The sequence below is a fragment of the Podarcis filfolensis genome, assembly GCF_964270895.1.
Source record: "Podarcis filfolensis genome assembly, chromosome: 9".
Taxonomy (NCBI): domain Eukaryota; kingdom Metazoa; phylum Chordata; class Lepidosauria; order Squamata; family Lacertidae; genus Podarcis; species Podarcis filfolensis.
Window position 1 is genome coordinate 51,984,658 of NC_139610.1, and position 20,420 is coordinate 52,005,077.

At 41.4% G+C, this 20,420-nt stretch overlaps 1 protein-coding gene across 14 annotated transcripts in view; it reads left to right on the plus strand.

The window, feature by feature from the left end:
- CAMK2D (calcium/calmodulin dependent protein kinase II delta) overlaps positions 1–20,420 on the plus strand; it is a gene marked incomplete at its 3' end in the record, with an annotated part of 142,814 nt that overhangs the window by 114,766 nt on the left and 7,628 nt on the right. For 7 of the 14 annotated variants that reach the window (XM_083571462.1, XM_083571463.1, XM_083571461.1 and 4 more), the window contains 4 exons: positions 543–584; positions 4,433–4,481; positions 18,455–18,530; positions 19,935–20,029. In XM_083571462.1, coding sequence (XP_083427588.1) covers positions 543–584; positions 4,433–4,481; positions 18,455–18,530; positions 19,935–20,029 — 262 coding nt within the window. Of the gene's footprint in view, positions 1–542; positions 585–4,432; positions 4,482–13,849; positions 16,654–18,454; positions 18,531–19,934; positions 20,030–20,420 lie in introns of those variants that run through there. The other 7 variants (XM_083571469.1, XM_083571465.1, XM_083571466.1 and 4 more) reach the window with 2 other exon arrangements.

A 20,420-nucleotide genomic window follows, 5' to 3' on the forward strand; every position in this document is an offset into this window, starting at 1 on the left:
TCTGAGATGACAGCATTTCCTACCATGAGTGTTAATCTCTGTGAAATGAAAGGATCTGAAGGTAGCAATACTCTTTTGTGCTTAGGGTTTTCTATATCTTTTCCTGAACCTACTCATCTCATTTTGGCCCTTCTTTAACCTTTATAGGCTGCATCGTCATTCTTTAGTAAATTGACCTAGTTTACTATGGTAGTTGCCTTTTTGCCCAGTGGAAACTGTGAGCTAATTTTTGGAGGTGGAAGGTTAAAAAACTGGCCAGCAGTTTGATTTGGAAGACCTTGTGAGAATTGGTGCCTCTTTAGATCTCCTTCAAAGCCCTGCACATGTGTTAAATCATGAATAAGGTCTTTGCATGCTGCTGCAGTAGATACGGTGGCCTTCCTTGCTGGCTTGCCAGTTTCATCCTCTGACAGTAGCTAACTTTGCCTTAGCTCTTGTCAGTGCTTAGCCCTTGTCATCTGGCTCTTCTCGTTCTCCTTCTCATGCGCGAGAAATCTATTTACCGAGAACTGTTTTCTCTCTCTTATTTTGTTCTCACTCAGGAGCCCCAAACTACCGTAATCCACAACCCAGATGGAAATAAGGTATTCAGAAAGAACCAGTACTGCCCTGTACTTTTCAGATTCCACATTCCTTTCAGCCCCCCTGCCAAAAGAAAACACACCCCACAGTGTGTGCATTATGCGGGCTTTAGCTAGGAAATTAGCTACCTGGTATTCAGTCGTCTAGTGAAGCCTGCAGAGAATTGCTTCTCTTGTAACAGAATCCTGCAGAGAGCCCTTTTCTGCACTATTTCTAAGTTTCCTCACCTGTGCCAGAGGTGCTCTGGTAGGAGCTGTTCCATACTTTTGGTGTACATCTCTAGCTTCTAACCTGGAACTTAATGTTCTGGCAAAGAAAAAGAAGTTCCTCCTCAGATGCAGAGTGTGGTTCAGGCTTTCCATATGCAGCACTTTACTGAAGTTCAAGAAAGGCACATTTGGAGATTTGTCCCATCTGTTTTTGAGCATGTTCATTCATTGTTACATAACCTTTTATTTTGGGAGGGGGCGTGTCGGGGTGCTTGTTGCAAATTTTATGATGAGTAATGGGCAGCACACAAATCATACACGTAAAGATGATAAATGCCCACGCACTCTTCACTGTGCTATCTTCCATACATTCTTCTGCATCAGACTTTCTTACCTGATGCTCTCTAGATGCTGTGGACTGCAACTCTCATCCCAGCCAGAGTGACCGATGATCAGGGACTGGAAGTTGTCATCCAAAACCTATGGAGGGCATCAGATTGGGGAAGGTTGATCTATAAACAGGTTCAAGTTCCCCACCTCCCCCAAATAATAAGCATTTCCTGTACATGAATAATAGTTCCAAGGATGAGGCTATTATTGGCCAGGAAAGTAATAGTTGTAACTTGTGTCCAACTCGGATTTCACCTTCTTGGGGTGTCCTTGGAACCAAGTTTTTCTGTCTAGCTGAGGGGAAAACATTAGAGCCAGGCCAAAAGCAAAAACTTTAAGACTGCAAGGGAACCAGTAGAAGGGGAAAGGGAACTTACTAGCCAGTGGACCTGAAGCTCTCCCCCCCCCCCCCGCCCCCAGCTCTGTGCAATGCTCTTCTTCACTGAACTTCAGACGTTGTTCAGAACATCATCCAGATGCTCACATCTGGGGTGGCAAGGATGTTCTCTGGATTCCATGAGTATTATTTTATTGCATTTTTGGTCGTTTGTTTTTTAATGTCTGCTGTTTATGATGGCTGTGTTTGTTGGATTGGATTGCATATCGATTTTCCCCCCTTTCCTTGCATGGACATAAAAATGGGCTAAGCAACTGTTGAGCCATGGCTGGTGTGGTAGTGCTAGAACCCTGGAATTAGCAGCTTTCCTTTGCGGGAGAAAAGGAACCCATTTTCTATCCTTTTGTCACTTTTGGAGAGTTAAATTTGGGGAACAAAAGTGTTTGCCCACCAAATTTCTGGTGTAGCTCTCAGTGGTGGACATGTTGCCTATCCCTGGACTAGGTAATCCTGTAATTGGTACCCCATAATTAACTAATCAAAGAAAATGTAATGGTATGCTTGGACATCACTATTCTTTTCTGATTTATTTCATACAACAACTGACAGATACCCTGTTTTGTGTTTGTGGATAGTACTTGTAGTTCACACTACGGGCCTTTCTCAAGCATGTATCCCAATTTATCGTATTTATATCTCCAGTTCATTTGCATATTTATTTTACAGTCTCTGGTATATATATAATATATATAAGGCAGATTGTGATGTTTGTTTTGCTACCACCTGCTCATGAACCACATTTTGTTGTTCATATTGTGTTGAAATATGCAGTTTACAGCCTACATTCACTAACACTTGAATTTTTGGTTTTCACTTGAATAAAAACAAAAAAGCAAATGGGACAAAATGATCCATAGCTCTTTGGGATGACTACATCTACTTGTTCTGTAGCATTGTGGAAAATTGATAAAGCTGTGTTCCCTTTCTGGGGTGTGGAAATGCCCCAAACTAAAATGAACATCATCACAGAGGTGGAAATCACTTGTAGGGGAAATCGCTCTTGAAACGTATCGTATATTGGGGGGGAGGGTCTGTGTGGAGCCTTTTTAGCATGATGGGAGAAATGAACATGTCCATGGAGTTGACTTGTGAGGTGGTGCATGGAATTTCGTGTGGTTGTTTGCAGATTATGTAAACATTTTTCAGATTGTGTTAACATAACCTATAAAGCATGATATATCTGTGTTCATGCCTCTTGACTCTTGAGCATTCTTAACAGCAGACAGAGCATGACGGTTTATTTTGAGTGGTTGGACAGATGTTGGGGTGGCGTGACGCTCGCTGATCTATTCGTTGGTGTGCATACATACATCATGTCTTTTAACCATCAACATTGCATTAAGCATTGAATTATTTTAAGAACATATAAAAGAACACTGTCAAGGTCTTTTGGGATTCATGTCTCCCAGGGTTTGGGGTTTTTTTATACCAAGCCATAGAACAAACGTCTGAAACCAGACTTTTAAATAAAGCTCACAGAAATTACTGGCCCGTAAAATTGTGCAGTATACTTGCCCACTCATGACAATTTTAATCATTTGTGTTCTGAGTGGAAATAAGAAACGGTTTTCTTGTCAACATGAAGGTGAATCTTACTTGTCTCAGGTGACCAGCCAAATTTACAAACCTGTGCTTGATCCACTTTCAGCATGGTCCTAATTCCATGAAGGAAGAGATTTGTCTCACGTTTTATATTGACTGCTTGTTTTGCTCTTTTCCTTGTATAAACTTGTTTTAAAGACAGAATTTTTTGTCATCTTTGACAGTGTTCTTTTAAGCGTGTAGACTTATTATTATTATTATTAATGCATAAAACTCTGACAGCCATCTGAGATGCTTGTCTTTTTGACAATATGGTGAGTTTAAAAAACAGCTGCCTGAGGAACAAATAATTGTAAACCAGTAGGGAATAATATATCTGTCAAAACAAAACAAAAAACATAGAAACATGAAATCGGACCACTTCTGTCTTTAAGCTTCCTTAATAACTTGCTTTCATCTTGAACACATGTCTTTAAAAAACAAAACAGTGGCTGGGATCCAAAGAGCGGCATTTATTTTTAATTTATTGCATTTCTATCCCCCCCCCCCCAATATTCCAAAGGTCATGTACAGAAGGGGTCCCTGGATGTTCTCCAGTCCAGGCACTGACCAGACCCCAACCTGATTAGCTTCAGCAAGGTGGCCCCGATAACTATTGTGATGCTGTTTGGGATGCCAAATGAGGCCTTCATTTTTGTTTGATGTTTTGCTTTGAATAGGAGACTGCCACATCATGCCTTCGGCTGCCTTTGAAACTCTTATCTGTTTCAAAAGTACTTTGTCATCAACAGAGTGGGGGAAAGGTGCTGCCCCTGTTTGAGAAACAGAACCTCAAAACCCCTTGAATACCTGGACCTTCTGGTTCCATAGTTCTTTGGATCCTGGCAATATTAAGATGAAACCACAGATTGGATTTATATATCTTACACAGAACGACATTCCTGCACTTCTTGTTTGTAAAATGGCTGGTTCTGATGGTCAGCTTAATGTAATTCACCATCCTCTGTCTAAAAAGTATCAAAGGGTTTTCAGAAAACCAGTCAGCCCATTTTTCATGGTTCTTCCCTTACAGTCCTGTGAAGTTCAAAACAAGAAACTCATTGTCTTTAAGCGTTCCTTTCCAATCCAAGCGGATTGCGACTGCTTCAAATTTGGCTTTAAGGGTAAAAGCCCATCACCCTCTGTGTTTATTTGTTTGAGTCTCGCAGTCACGTGGTCTGCTTCTGGGCTTTGCATGAGATGTTTTATGACATTGTAAATATAAATAAGTAGTGTAGATCAGTCAGTTGATTTTTCTTATACTTCTCAACAGGAATCCACAGAGAGCTCCAACACAACCATTGAAGACGAAGATGTGAAAGGTATTTAGCTGTACTTGTCTGGTGCATTTCTAGAATTTCTTTATAATATCAAGAAAATGTGATCTTACTACTGTACTAGCTGCCAGTGTCAGCACGGCTGTACTCTGCTAAAGGCGTAGAAGGCTGGGCGTCAAATCTTGCATGTGCTTAATGACACAAGCAGGGTGACCAGGCTGAAAGTTGCAGAGAGAATTAATTTTATTACTTGTTTATTGCATTTATATCCCACCTTTCCTGCAGTGGACTCAAGGCAACATGCATGGTTCTTCCTTTCACCCTCACTATAACCCTGTGAGGTAGGTTAGACTGGGAGACAGTGGAGGAACAAAGTTCACCGCAGTGACTTTTATAGCTGAGTGGGGATTTGAACCTGGGTCTCCTTCGTCCTACTTCTAACCACTGCACCACACTGCCTCCCCATATACTCTGTGCTGTAGCTGTAGTCACTTTTGCTGCTGCTAACCTTACCACTACCTGCTGGCCTTCAATTCATCCACTCTGTGGTATGAATTCCTGCAGAAATGTGGATAGGACTACATTAAAGCAAAACAACAACAACAACTCACAACAACACCCTCACCATTAGGCTCCTTTTTTGTATCTTCAACAATATGTCCTGTTCTACATTTGCAGCTTCACGTGCTCATTTACCACAGTTCCACCACAGAGCTTCATATGGAAATTAAGGCTCTGGCCTGGTTCAAATGGTGATGCTCCTTTGGTGTGGGTTGGGGGCAGGCATAAGATTTTTGTCGTCTTTCCTCACCCTCCCACCTATCCTGCCCTTAAGGCCACATGGAAGCACTGGCGGATGAACGTGGGGGCAGGAAGAGCGGTCCGCCCCGGGTGCCATCCAAGGGGGGTTGCCATTGAGGCCACCCCCGCCCCTGGGACACTCAGCACTTCACGCTCGCTGTGCATGCCCCAGGACACGCACCACGCTCCCGGATGTACGCCTCTCCCAGTACCGGCGCACGTAGCTCTGCCACTGCATGGATGTCATATTTAAGTAGATTAAATTGAGTGTTAATAGGTCTAAACAGCATAAGAAATACTATAGATAAAATATGGGTCCACACACATGGGCAAAGAGCATGGGGACTCAGTTAAATGGAGAGTGAAATTGGCGAAATGGAAAATATTGAAGAACTGTAAGTTAATGTTGTATTTATCATTAAATAATGGATTTTTTTTCACACTTCTGTTTCAAACATGTTTCTTCACTACTGTTTGTTCTAAGCAGCATTTTTATAAGCAGTCTGTTCAGATGCCAGTATTTTTGTTTCCTGGCCAGATTTATGTTTTTCTTTTACATTTCTCTCCTTTCTCCTATTACTGTAACATACTCTCATTTTTCCTTAGGCCACCTTCCCCAAACTGGTGCCCTCCTGATATTTTGTACTACAACTTCCATCAGCCCCCACTTTGCTTGCTAAGGCTGATGGGATTTGTAGTCCAAAGCATCTGAAGAGCAACAGCTTGGGGGAGGCTGTTATGAGGGTGTGATCTGTTTTCTTAGTCTGAGACACATGCATAAGGTTCCCAGCTAGTCTCCCATGAGAGGATGGTAGCCACTTTGATTGACATGATTTCTCTGTGTGATTTTCCCCTGAAAAAGTGCTTTTTTTTTTTTTTTGAGGCCACAATTAATGCGCAAAATGCACATTGGTGGGTTCTGTGGCTGAAAAAAAAAGTTTTTTGCGGGGGGCGTCATGTGAAATCACGGCAATCAAAATGGCTGCCATGCTCTTACAATAAAAAACAGGAATGTGGTGTCTTGGACCTTGACTTCAAAGTGTTGGAGGGTATGGCAAGTCATGAAAGGCCTTCCTTCCCATTATCCATTTCCAGAGTCTCCAAGGTTGTTTTGCGGGGGGTGGGATCTTAAAAGTATCCAGAGAACAGAATAATCATGAAGCTGAAGGTCACAGATAGTTTGAGCTTCAACGCAAGATTGTTCATGGAGCACTGGTTTGACCATCAGTAAATGGGCAGATTTAATTGTAAATAATAGGTATTTTTATACATCCTTGCTAAAGCTTTTTGGAAAACTATGCAACATTGTAAAGTTAAAAGATACTGGAAGTATAAGAAATTAAATGAAAAAGCATTGTTTTATAATGTGAAATTAGTTTCTTTGGGTACTCTAACCCAAATGGTTTTGTTTTGCAAAGGGCTTGTTTTCCCCCCAGTTAATGGTGCTTGTATCTTTTATAAGGCTTTTAAACTTGTTACAGTAATAATCTGATGCAATGGAATTAACAGTTATGTGCAAGGAATAAATTTTTTAGAGAAGAAAAAGTAAGGTATTGTTTTGTGGATACTGCAGATTTAAAGATGAAATTTAAATAAGTAGAAGTAATGTTGGAAATCTTAGGTATTTGGGGTTTGTATTTTTTTAGGAAGAGCAAATATATTTGTTAATACTATTTATAGCACATGCTGTAGAATGCTTTGCCTTCCTGCGCAGCAGCTATAGCAGTTTCTTCCAAATACGATTGTGTCTTCCATTATTTATTCATATACTGTGCTTTGTATAATGGATTCCAGGGCAGAGAATAGCATAAAACACCAATATATACAGTAAAACCATATCGGGAACAATTTGTGACAGTAGCCAGAGATGGGGAAGAAATTTGAATCGGTTCACATTTAAAAGTGACCTCCCTAATTCACAGTTTCCGAAATAATACAAGAATCAAAATACAGCATACCTTTGAAAGTCATGCTTTTCTGATTTTGCAGTAGTGTTACAAAAGTGCATGTACTGTACGCAGAAAAATGTCTATTTGAGTAGGTGTTTTTCAGTTGAATGCCCCCTTTGCCCCTTAGAAATCTTCAAAGGATTGAGAAAGTTATGCAGGAAGTTACAGAGGGTAGGGGAGATGAGCAGAAAATGTGGCGATATCCTTGTACCTGCAGTGGTAGCCTCCACTAGATCCCACTTCCCTTGTTGAATGTAAGGATCTGACCACTGAAACATGTTTAGTCCCTTTCCAGTATCTTAAGATTTTGCCAGACCAGAAGACTGGGATTCTTGGGAAACCAAAGTCTGCACTAAACATAAGAAGAATCCTGCTGGATCAGCCTAAAAGACCAGCATACTATTGGCCAACCCACAGTGCATATGGGAAGCTCGTAAACAGGACCTGAGCACAACACCACTCTCCCTATTTGTGAATCTCACCAACTGGTATTCAGATGCATTCTGTCTCCAACAGTGGAAGCAGAGCATAATCATCATGGCTAATAGCCATTGATAACTTTATCCTCTATGAATCCGCTTGTTATCTAACTTGGTGCAGGATACGAAGTTCCACGCTTGGGTAGCGATCCTGAAGATACTAAAAACATGCACACCCTTGAAAAGAAGGATTAGAATAATAGCCAAACATTAGCGTTCATCAACCTCACAGTCTGGGTTTGTCTTAGTGAAGTCTATAGGACTACTCCATGGGTTTGTGAATCACATTATCAGCCTAGTAGGTACCTTATGAATGCAACTCGTATTCCATATTTAATGTTGTTTTTACTGATCTGCATTAATTGTAGCTCGACCAGAATGTTACGAACAAACTGACTTAGGTGCACTGGCTACTCTCTCGAGGTAATTATTATTTATCTGGGTAAATAGTGCATATTACCATAGGAAAGTAAGGATATATTCCTTCTGTGCTGGCATCTGAACAGAGACCCATAATGGTGAATAGTATCCCTTTCAGCTTTTGGGTCAACCTGGTTTTTCCGTAAAGAGTTCTTGTTGATTTTGCCATGCTCAAAGATGTTCACTTGTTGCGTGTGATTGAATTACCATTTTTGCTTTAGCCTTTTCTTTTTTTTTCTCCCCCCCCCTCACATTTTCATGCCCCACATACAGCTCTCAGAAAGGAGGGTGACATGGAGGTGTCATGTTCTACTCACCATCTCTCTTCTCCCATTGCTTCTTCATCTTACCTGTCGCCATCTTTGTTGTGTCCCAGCGGCCGCTCCTGCTGCCTGTGGCTCCTGAGGATTCTGATCATACTCTACCTGCTCATCTTTGTTTGTTCATATGTTGTGTTTCTTTCCATCAATTCGGCGGCAAAGTCCAAGAAAATTACAAATTCACAGAGTCACTTGCATGAATCTGGGCCCTCCCAGTCCACTCCTTCCTCTCTTTTATGTAAGTTGAGAGGTGCAGACAGTTCACGTCATTCACTCTGTCTCTGCTCCCAGTTGTAGAAATATAATGTTGAGACTTGGCCAAAAACTTGCAGTGGGCTTCAGTTTAATGACTGGATAACCATGTCTGTTTAACACTGGCGGATGCTCTCCCTTCCTTTGTGCAGCCCATTTGTGACTCTTCTGTGAGGAAGAAAGCCTATTAAAGAAATCATTTTGCCTGCAAAGTTGGATGAATCTGAATTTCATCATATTCACTGGGAGGAAAAGGAAGGAAACTCTTGTGTTTTATAGACAGATCAGTAGCGGGTTTAGGAATGTTTGTGTTGCTGATGTAAAACCAGTGATCTTGTCCTCTCTTTATATTCAGTAGGCTCTTGGGACATTTGATGAATTTTTAAAACACTGTTTTATGATTTTGAGCCACTTTGGGGAGTTTTTGTGTGTGTGTTGAGCAATGGAAAACAAATGTTTAAATAACATAATTAATAAAATGTAGCACAGGTCAAGGCACACTCCTCCAGGATGTTCTCCTGGACAAGACCCATTAAATGAATGGTAGCACTACCAAGCCCTATTATTCATTTAGTATTACATTTATACCCCACCTTTTCACCAAAAAACTTAAGGTGGTGTACTTGGTTATTCCCCTTCCCATTTTATCCTAAAAATAATCCTGTTAATCGTGCTTCCATTCATCTGCACCACACTTGGCCCAGGCAAATATCTTGGTAGATGTGCCATAGGTCAGAGATTATAGTCCAATGCAGCATATTCTTCAGTGTGCACATACACACACACAAATACATACCTGTTTTGGTGGGGGTGCAGTGCTTGGTATTTCATGTGCTGCACAGATGGGGTACATTTTTATTTATTTCAGTTATTTACATCCCACCCTTAAGGGTACAAATCCATTTGAGGTGGCTTACAAATAATGCTGACACGTTAGTAAAATCATAATAAGTAAAAAAAATCAAAACCAAAGACATGAGTTAGCTATACAGGAGATCCAGTGTATCTGAGGCAAGGGTTGCATTGCTTTTAAAAGTTTATATAGGAAGAAAATATTAAATCGGGAAAGGGCATAATGTTTAATTTATGGGTAAATGCAGTAGAAAATGTTGTGCTTCTTGTTTCGTAATCAGAAGCAGAAATTACTTACAGGACAAGTAAATATAAGCAAGGCAAAGTTATATAGATACATTATGAAGGAAATGGATTACTGTGTGTTTTGTTCTTTACGAGCCTTACTCTGACTTGGTATATTTCTGCTTGGCAGTAGAATATCTCAGTGGCTGCAAAGAATGATGATTCAGACTTGTATAAGGAAAATGAGAACTGCTGCCATGTAACTCCATTAGGATGGAGTGCTGCAAAACAGAATCATAATGGCATGTGGCTGTCCTGTAGAAATAAAACATTCAATTATTGTGATGGAGCCAGATGGCAGCTATTGGCATTCACGGGTGTTAAGTATAAATAGAGCATGTTGTTAGGGGAATTTATGAGATCCGTAAACACCCCTTACCCATTCTGGGTATAATTTGCCAGAATGCGCTCTCCTGTGCAAACCCCACCGAAATGATTAGGAGCATAAGTTCCATTTGTTTTTTATGGGGTTTGCATATGATAGGCCTCAGAGTTAGCCATTACCATTTTAAAATATGAGTTGGTATATGAAAGTTTTATCTATCTATTTAGCTATCTATCTGAATGCATGCATAGATACAAACATATTACATCTCAAGTAGAATAATTTAGTCGAGGTATAAATGCCCCTGTTTGCACAGTGTGCTTGAAAATTCTCCTGTGCACCCAGTGCAAGAGCATCAAGATCTCTGGTGCTCTTGTCCAGCCCCCATTCATTTCACTCGGCCTGCCATGCGCTATTTCAGAATGGCATATCATTTGTGATTCTAAAAGCTCTGCTTCTATTGCACTTTTAAAAGCATTTCCTGAGATTCTACAGTTACTCTTTCCAGTCACATTTTTTTAAAAAACAAACAAACCCCAACAACATTCGTCCCTTCTTTTTTGTAGACGTGTTAGACAAAGGCAACAAGAGAAGCAGACATTCCTATACAAAGTACTATTTTAAAAGGCACCCATGGGGCAAACTGCTGAAATCAGAGTGAGGAATTTGTGGCCTTCTAGGCTTTGCCGGACTACAGCAGCTTCCACCATCCCTGTCCATTGGGCATGCTGGCTGAAGCTGCTGATGGGAGTTGGAGTCCAATAACATTGGCAGGGGATGGTCGCCGCATTGTTTAAAGAAAGTGGAACTTTTTTCTGTATAGTGTTAATACGATGTGTTGTAAACCAAATAAACAGCAGCAGCCTCATAAAGCTCAGCTACTGGAGATTGAATGTTGCCCATAATCTTCTTTTAATAGAGCTGCTATTCAGAGTTTGCCAACATTTAGCTGCAAAATGCTGTATTGGTAAACTTGGGCTGCCATTTTGATATACTAGTCAGCATAGTAATGTTTCTTCATTGCAGACAAATAGATTACGAGGCCTACAGTTTTGTCCATGTTTTCTTACGGGTAAATCCCAGGCATAGAATCAGGCAGAGTGCTATTGCATACCCAGTGGAAGAGGCCTATTGCCTTTTTTAGTATCTGTGAGCCTTCCAAAGGCATTCAACCCAGATGCTGAAGTAGGGTGGATGTTACCAGAATGCTACACTAGATGGACATTAAACTGATACCGCCATGCTCTTTTTATGTGTTGTGGGAACTTTCAGACTTGCAGAGTTTATTGTGGCATAGGCATTTGTAAACTAATTGGTGCTAGTGCATGAAAGCTTATGCTACAGCAAATATGATTGTCTTTAAAGTCCCACAAGACTCGTCTTGTATGTGTCTGTTGCTGTAATGGAATAACATGGCTCCCGCCTGTTTTATTTCTGGCCTGTATTTTCATAGGGTAGCTTTGCCAGATACATGAGTAGTTAATAAAGTGCCACAGGACTTAGTGTCCTTGTTCAGTCAAAACAAAACAGAAACAAAGAGATTCATCCCTTGAACACATAGGCTTTTTATTGGCTAATTATTAGGTAAACACAGATGACTGGGAATGATCTTTGGATGAACAGAGCATTGTGCCAATATAGTGTCAATGCACTTTTCAGAAGATTGATGTTTTCCTGTCTGTTTCTGAAGCACAGTTCAGCCCAGAAGCAGAAGCCACAAGGACACAAGCTTTACCCCCCACCCCAATCTGTCTAAAAGTTGAAATTCCTTGGCATCGTGCCATGGGAGAATGGTGCTGTAAGAGCCATCTGTTTATGCAAAACAGTTTCATAATCTTATCCTGCTCTAAATGATCTGATTGGTCAAATGCAAAGGAGGGAGGCACTCCTGGATCTTCTAATAATTATGCAGAAAAGGGAATTTTTGCAGGTGCAGCTTCTCACAGAATGGTGAGAGGAAATCCCTTTCCACACAGGGAAGATACATGAGTACTGTCCTCCTCCTTTTGATTTGATCAGTCTAAGCCACTGCTGTCCATTTGGTGAGTTGGGACCTAATAGTGGGTTATGCAGTTCTAAACAAACCAAGAAGACGCCCCAATCCATGTCTGGGTGACAGAAAGGTCTTGTGTTTGGAACCAAAGCTCAGAAAATTCAAAACCTCCATTCAAAGTTTTTAAACAGAGGTTGGATAGCCATCTGTCAGGGATTATTTAGCTGTGATTTCTGCACTTCAGAGGGTTGGACTAGTTAACACTTGGGATCGCTTCCAACTCTACAATTCTCTGTTATTAAAAAAATTATCTGGAAAACTCAGTGGATTACAGGGATACTTCCTAAGTCTATTTCCTAAGTGGCATGTTATGAATATTAGTGGCACAAGTGAACAAAAATTAGCAAGCTTCTGTGTTGAAAAGCTATGAATTTAGAATGTAAGCCAGCCTTCCAGAAATTTTCAAAGTGCCCAGAAATGTTGTGTTGTTACTTAGCCACAGTGTGTGGCTTTTCCCCAGCCTGTCGCTAACTGAAATATCTTTGCTGAGTGCAATTCACATAACAACAAGAAAAATAAATAACAATAAATTAAATAAATAATTTTATTATTTGTACCCTGCCCATCTGACTGGGTTGCCCCAGCCACTCTGGGCGGCTTTCCTTTAATGCAAAGCTTCTCATTCTTAAAGTGCTGAGAAGCAAATGTTAATGTTTCTGTTTTTGATTGGATAGGTATTGCGGCCCTTTTCTTTTCTAGATGGTGCTGTTGCTTCCGGAAAAAAAAATGAGGTGACTCTAGATGGTGACAAATATTCACTCCTCTCTCCAAAACCTTCATAAGGAAACTTTGGATTCTGAGGGAGAATGAAAGAGCCCCCCAGGAAAGTAGGTCTATGTCTTGCTTATCTGGAGGTGGTTGTGGGTGTGCCTTGTTTATCAGACATAGGGAGAAGTAAACCCACTAACACGAATTTATCAAATTTAGAGATATGTTGCCACCCCTGCCTGTCCCCTGCCCTGCACGCTTGATCTGAAAATTGATTGGAATTCAAGTTTAGCACTTTACAAGAAAATAGAAGGGGTTTTCAAAAGTTCGTTTTAAACACTTGTTTAAAGCTTTTCCCAAGCTTCAACCCCCATCTTCTTCTGCTCTCCTGCCTCCCTACCCCTGCCTGCATTTATTCCCCATGAATGAATTGAGAAGCGTGGCCAAGGGGAGGCCTGTGTGGTTTTAAATCATGTTCTAAATTAGCCTGTGCTCAGCTTTTCTTGGTAATCACTCCCTCCATCACCTGCACAAAAAGATGGGTGCAATCCGACAGGGACAGTGCCAGTGCCAGCAACCCCTCTCTTTTATCACCTGTTTCATATTTTATCGGTATTGTCCTCTCCGGTTCTCATTTGAGAATGGGTTGTATCTCAGGGGCAGAGTACATGCTTTGCGTGCAGAGAATCTCAAGTTTTATCTTTGGCATCTCCAGATAGGACCAGAAAAGACTTCTGCCTAGTACCCTGGGGGGCCAGATGGGCCAGGGGGCTGACTGGTTCCTAGTGATGGTAATTGCCACCACCATATAGCTGATACCCAGTGCATAAATTAGCTTCCTCTTCCTTTTGTTAAGGGGCCTGGCATCCTGGTATGGGCAAGCTGGGAGGTATACATATCCTTTAGTGTGTTTGGATAGCAGATAGTCCATATGCTGACACTCCTGTTTCTTGTTTTTCTGTTCATTAGGGCATGAGGCATTTGCGTTTTCGCTAGGTGTGCAGAGAGTCTTGGGAGAATCTTTTCTTCTTAGGAAATTGAAGAGAGAATCAGCTGCTTAAAACTTCTGCCAGATCATTAGTGAGTGAATCACAGTGAATCACTTGGAGCAGCAGACACTGGAAAGTAGTATCACTGTACAGATGACAGGCTTAAGTGTTTAGGTTCACCATAAAGTCATTCAAAACATATTAAATAAATGTCTCTGGCTTTTTCTTTGAAGAAAAAAACAACCCTGCTCTTCAGTAGGAACTTAAATAATTTTCATATGAATGATATGTATTATTCAATAAGAACTTGAATCATTACCTGTTCCCCCAAGTAAGTTTTAGCCAGATCCAGTTTTGTTTTGCTTGAAAAGACTCCTGTCTAAGACCTTGGGGAGGGAGATGGACCATTGGTCTGACTGGTTCCTAAGTGATGGTGATTGCCACCACCTCCTGGTTTCAGGGAAAAACCCAGAAATTGTTTTTCTAGAGCAGAGTGACTATCCGTACCATACATTTAAAACAGTCCTATACCACTTTAATAGTCATGGCTTTCCTGAAGAAATCATGGGGAGCATAGTTTTTTAAGGGGGCTGAGAGACCCCTCACAGCAGTACAGATCCCAGCACCCTTAGCAAACTAATTTTCCAGGATTCGGGGGGGGGGGGGAGGGAGATGTCTGCTAAAGGAGCATGAGTGCTTTAAATGTATGGTGTAGATATGATCATATGGCACGGCAGTCTTCCTTGTAGAGGGTGATACAGTAGATTCTAAACTTCTTTGGAGTCACTATATGAGCACAGGAATAAATCACTGCAGCAAGAAGCTGTATTAAATGCCCTTTCCACCCTCACCCTCCTTGCATACATGCATGCATGCATATAGAGGGTTGGTTTTGTTTTGTTTTTTGTAGAGGCTTGGGTCAAAATGCAATACTTGCCCCTGGCAAATGACTTCCTCAACCCTTCGGAGGACTTATTGCAACACACAAGCATTCCTGGCATCATAAGCATATAAAGTGAAACGGGAGGATTATGCTAAAATAAAGTAATAATATTTGGAATTCATATTAAATTCCAAAGACTTAAATTTTCTCTTTCAGCTTTGATGAGTTTTAGATTAAGCTCAGTGATCACCCAGCTGCTCAACTCTGAGCACATAAACCGTGGAATTGGTCTGTTTGCAGAGGTTGCCAGCACTCTCCATCTTCCATCCCATGATAGTTACCTTCAAATGTGTATGAGCTGGTCACTCCTTCTTGCCAGTAGGGATTCCCAACTCTGGTTCATAAGAGCAGCACCAAATTTGTTGCATGTGTACAACTCTGAACCCAGTGTGCACACCAATTAAGCCAGAGTACATGATTTAACTCCATGCCTTCGAAAAACTTTAGACTATCTGACGCTTGATTATGAAGGTTGACGGCAAATCTGTAATTCGGAGACCAAGGGCCAACCTGAAACATGCATGGTACGTGTCTTTGATTCAGTAGATGTTGTGATGAGCTAAGTTTGGGTTGGATCCAGGGTTGTTGCTCCATACATAGAAGTTCCTTCCGTTCATGGAAAGAAAGTTGTACTCACAGAAAGACCACTTGCATGGCCACAGCTCCCCTTCTCCAAGAATGGGTGTGAACAGAGAAACATCCAGCCCTGATCAATGGTATAAGCACCAACTTAAGGCAAACAGATGCCAGGCTATCTCCTATTAAAGTGGTAGGGAACCTTTGGCACTCTGGTTATTTCTGAGCTACAACTTCCATTCTCCCTGACCTTTGGCCACGCTGGCTGAGGCTGAGGGGATTTGGAATCCAATAACGTTTGGAGGGCCACAGGTTCCCCACTCCTGCCTTAGTCTTTATGTAGCCTTCAGCTGGCTTTGCTGTTGTCATCCTACAAAAGAAGCAACTCTTTGTAATACTTGGCCTTGGGTATCAGATATGCTGCAGAACTTCAGAATCCAAGCATCATTTCTCCTCTTAGATTATTTCTCATCTTGTGCATCCCATGGAGGTTTTTAAGCAGAGATTGGATGGCCATCTGTCATGGATGCTTTAGTTGAGATTCCTGCATTGCAGGGGTTTGGCCTAGATGACTCTTAGGGTCCCTTCCAACTATGATCCAACTATGTTGTTTGCCAGTAATGTGCGAATGAGATTGCAGCTCTGCAAGTAGTAAAGGATATCATTGGTGAGACCCTAAGTGTGTGCAACAGGATTCAGGATTGCGGAAGGTATATTTGTATATAAGTGTGTGTGTGTGTTTGTGCACACATGTACAGGAGTGATTAAATAAAACACAGTATGCACCTAATGTAAATTGGCATGTAATGGGAAAAGAAGCCAGATTCACAAAAGAATGGGACCTAACTGGCTATGTCAAGCTGTAGCTGTGCTAGAAAAGCTTATGGGAACCAAACAGAATGTGACTGAGCAAGGGAATGCTGTAGCTCAAAAAGCCAGTGCCATTAACAGGTGATAGTTTCAAAAGCAATTGGATCCAAGATGGAGGTGCTACAGCATGACTGCAATCAGGGTTGTTGTGTTCGGTCTGAAGCTTTGAAGTGAAAAGGAGAAAAAGGTTGACAGGCTGGAAAGAAACTGAAAGAGAACTGCAAGAATGAGAAAAGATATCACATGAAGAAGGAACATTATGCCCTTAAATTGGACAGCCAACAAGTCAGGCATTGAAAACTGTGTCTCTCTTGATAATCTTTCTTTTGAAGTTCTCTCAGGTCGTTTGCTGTTGAAGGCCTTTCTCAAACTCTTGTCGTTCTGCATTTATTTTATTTTTTTAAAAAACCCTTCTGGTCTTATTTCCTACTAAAAATCTTACATCCCATGTATAAACCTGTAGCTGCATTCAGCTCAGTGATGAAGCATTTCTGTTATTTGTATTTCTTGCTCCCAAGTTTTGCTTGCTCTCATCATGCTTGCGGGTCAGCTTTCCAATGACTCAGGCAAGGGCAAGAGAGTGAAGTTTCTCATATAACTGAGCACTGTGCTGCTTGTAGCAGAAGCAATCATTTTAGAGCCAGAAGACTCCTGTGCCTTTATTGAGTAGGAAAGAAATTCACCTTCTTGATGGTTTGCACCTATTCAACTGGAACGGACAGCATAGTGTAACTGCATGGATATATGCTCTGAGCTGCAGTTGGTATTTGGTGTGCAGACCCTTGACAAATGTGTGAGAAAGCTAATCCTGCCAAGCCCCTATTGTGCTAATGAAATGTACACACACACACACACAAAAGTGTGTTTGTGTGTTGGGGGTGTGTGAGTAGTGCTGGAAGAAATGGTGCCAGATGTGATAGAAACGTACAGCCACAGCCATGTACAGCAGCAACAAGGCTTCCTTAATCTCATTTCCTGGGGTTGTAGGATTGTGCAGGTACATTGCTTTCAGGTCAGCTGATACAGTTCATGCAGTTAAAAGCTGCAGAAATATAAGCCTGATTCAGTTGTTGTCACAAACTGAATTAAGTTGAGAGATACCCATTCACGGTGTTCCTATTGAAAAGTAATCTCCTAACCTCTGGCTTTCTGGATTTTCTATATTGTGAACAAGGAGTACTGCAAACTAAATATGAGTTGCCCATTCTGTGAAACACACATGCTACTTTTGAATGCAACAGAAGTAAGGCTTAGGGAATGGTATCAACAGATGCTGTACTGTTGCTCATTAGAAAATCCATACTGAAAAATACCTAAAGAGCAAAGCAAACCTATATAGCCCACCCAGATGGCACATATCTCTGTTTGCAAGTACAATTCAGGCCACATCAGTTAAGGAAAACTTATTTTGGATCACTTGCCATCATTGTGACAAGAAGCGATTGGCACGGGGGCAGCCTGCAGTGAGTGGGGGAGGTCTGGATCAGGCCTGCCGGCCAAATCCTGTTCCCCACCCAGGATTAGGGCATAGCTACTTTCTGGAAGCACAGCTGAGTAACAGGCAGATATAATGAACCCAAGGAAGGAAGAGAGGAAGGAAGCATTGGACCCCAAAGGAAACAAAGGTAGATCAAAGTCACTTTGGAAAGGACATTTTGATGGGTACTGGCTGTATCTTTATGGCCATGTTTCCATAGCCGGTCCACCATTTTATGGGCATCTCAATAGTTTACAGATATTTTCTGGTGATTTGATTACAGGAAATGTGCACATCCCACCTTTGAAGTTACAGAAACTGGAGGATGAAGCTAGATGGCATGCATGAGAGAATCAAACTCAAGTGGCATAGTCTGCTAGATTCTGCAAAGGATTCTTTCCTCTACAATTTTCTCTAAAAGCTTGATAGGTTACAAAAGTCCTTTCCAAATAGATTTCTGGCATTTGCTTTATATCTCTTCAAACAAACAAAAAATGTACCAAGTTCTAACAGCAACTTAACTCTTCTTGCTATAATGTTGGGAGGGAGGAGAAGAGAAGAAGCATCAGTGAATGAAGGGCAATCACGTTGATTGGGCAGAAATCTCAATGGCTTCAACTCTGTAATACCCTGAGAGTCTTTTGTTCTGCTGGTTTCCATTGCACTGTGCAAATACCTCTGAATGTGCCATCTTATTCATGTCTCTGTCTTGTCTTCAGCTCGTAAGCAGGAGATTATCAAGGTTACTGAGCAGCTGATTGAAGCTATCAATAATGGGGATTTTGAAGCCTACACGTAAGTTGCATTTATTTTATTTTTCTTGAGATGGGGTACAAATGCCGAAGGCTGTATCCAGTGTCTAGTTTGCACAGTTGTGAGAACAAAGAATTCCGTAAATGTTCATAGACAGTAAAATAATCCAAATACACTTCATAGAAATGGGTAATAAAACATATAAGGCTAGATGTTCTGTCTTCATTGTGGGAAGTCGCAACTGGTTGACCACTTTGAGAAGAGCGTGGGACTATATAGCCCTTTGACCTAATCTAGCAGGGCTCTTCGCATGTTTTTATGAAGCAAGTGTGTGACTTCTTGTATACACTTGAGACTTTGCCCATTCTGGCTGATTAAACGTAGCCAGAGGAGGCTAGGTAGAGTGGGTAAGAAGAGTAATGAATGTCTCCTAAGAGGAATGCATTGTCCCATCCTTAATACGACTCTTGTGAGACATTCTTAACTAATAGGCTTCACTATGTTGATTACCAACAAGTCTTGTTTTTCCCATTCTTGAACAGGATTTTCGTGTGTGGTAGCATCTCAGCTCCATGGGTTCTTGGGATAGATTATCTAGAACCATTTCAATCGGTATTCAGATCTAGTTTTGGTACTGGGGCAGCTTTGCTCACCTTGGTAGACAGTGTTTTCTAGGAGCTAAACAAGGGGGAGTATGTCCCTGTTGGTTCTGCTGGACCATTGATGATTATCTTTCTAGATAATCGCACCTGGTGCGATGAGTTTAGGAGAGACTATTTGGTGACAGTTCCAGCCCTCCTTTGAGGATTGGTTCCAGAAAATAGTAAGAACATTAGAAGAGCCTAATCTAGTGATCGGGCAGATGGCATGTCTGGTATGGCATCCTGTTCTAACCAGATGCAAGCAGGAACTGAGTACAAGAGTGCTTTCCCATCCTGCAGTTTCCAGCAACTGGTATTCAGAAACATACTGCCTCTGATAGTGGTGACAGAGCATAGCTATCATGGCTAGAAGTCATTGTTAGCCTTTTCCTCCACGAATGTATGGGATGCTCTTTTAAAGCGATATGTCAGTAGCCACCATTGCCTCCTGTGGAAGTGAGTTCCATAGTTTAACTGTGCAGCAGCACAGCCACACTTCTCCAAGATGCAATCTTCATGGAAATTGTTGCAATCTCATTGGGTTGCAGACCACCAGCACCAGTGCCTGGTAAGGATATCTGAATCCAACCATGACTGAATCTTCAGCATCAAAATATATCTTGCTCATGTATATTGCTCACTTAACTCTGCAGCACCTAGGGCATAGAACTAAGCATATTTTTTACACCTTCATGTGGTTTGTTGGTTCCATTGAATCTGGAAGATGACAGCCCAATCCTCCACTTGGTTGATCTTTAATCTGAATGGCTCTTGAAATGAGCATTTTCTCCTCCCTGCCCTGTAGGAAGATATGTGATCCCGGCCTCACCTCATTTGAACCTGAAGCTTTGGGAAATCTTGTAGAGGGAATGGACTTCCACCGGTTTTACTTTGAGAATGGTATGTTAATAGTAATTCAGATAATTTGAGGTCTTGTGTATCTGGGAGATGTTAAGCACCAGTTGTTGGAAATACTGTACTCTTTTGTATTTCAGATTTGTTTAATTAAATGGGGGAAAGCTTTCCAACATTCCCTCTGATCCATGAAATGGGCTTAGAAATTTGAATCACCTGTTCTTTTTTAACTGGAAATACTGGGGATTGAACCCTGGGACCTTTTACATGCAAGTGAACCATGGAAACTTTCCCCTTATTCAGATGAAGTGAGCATGATATGAGTTGTTAGGAAAGTGGCCTCACAACTGTGGGTTTTGCTCCTGACCTAGTAAACCCATTTGTTCCAGTGTCTGAAATTAGGCACTTCTTTGTGTATCAGGAGCCTACAATGCTT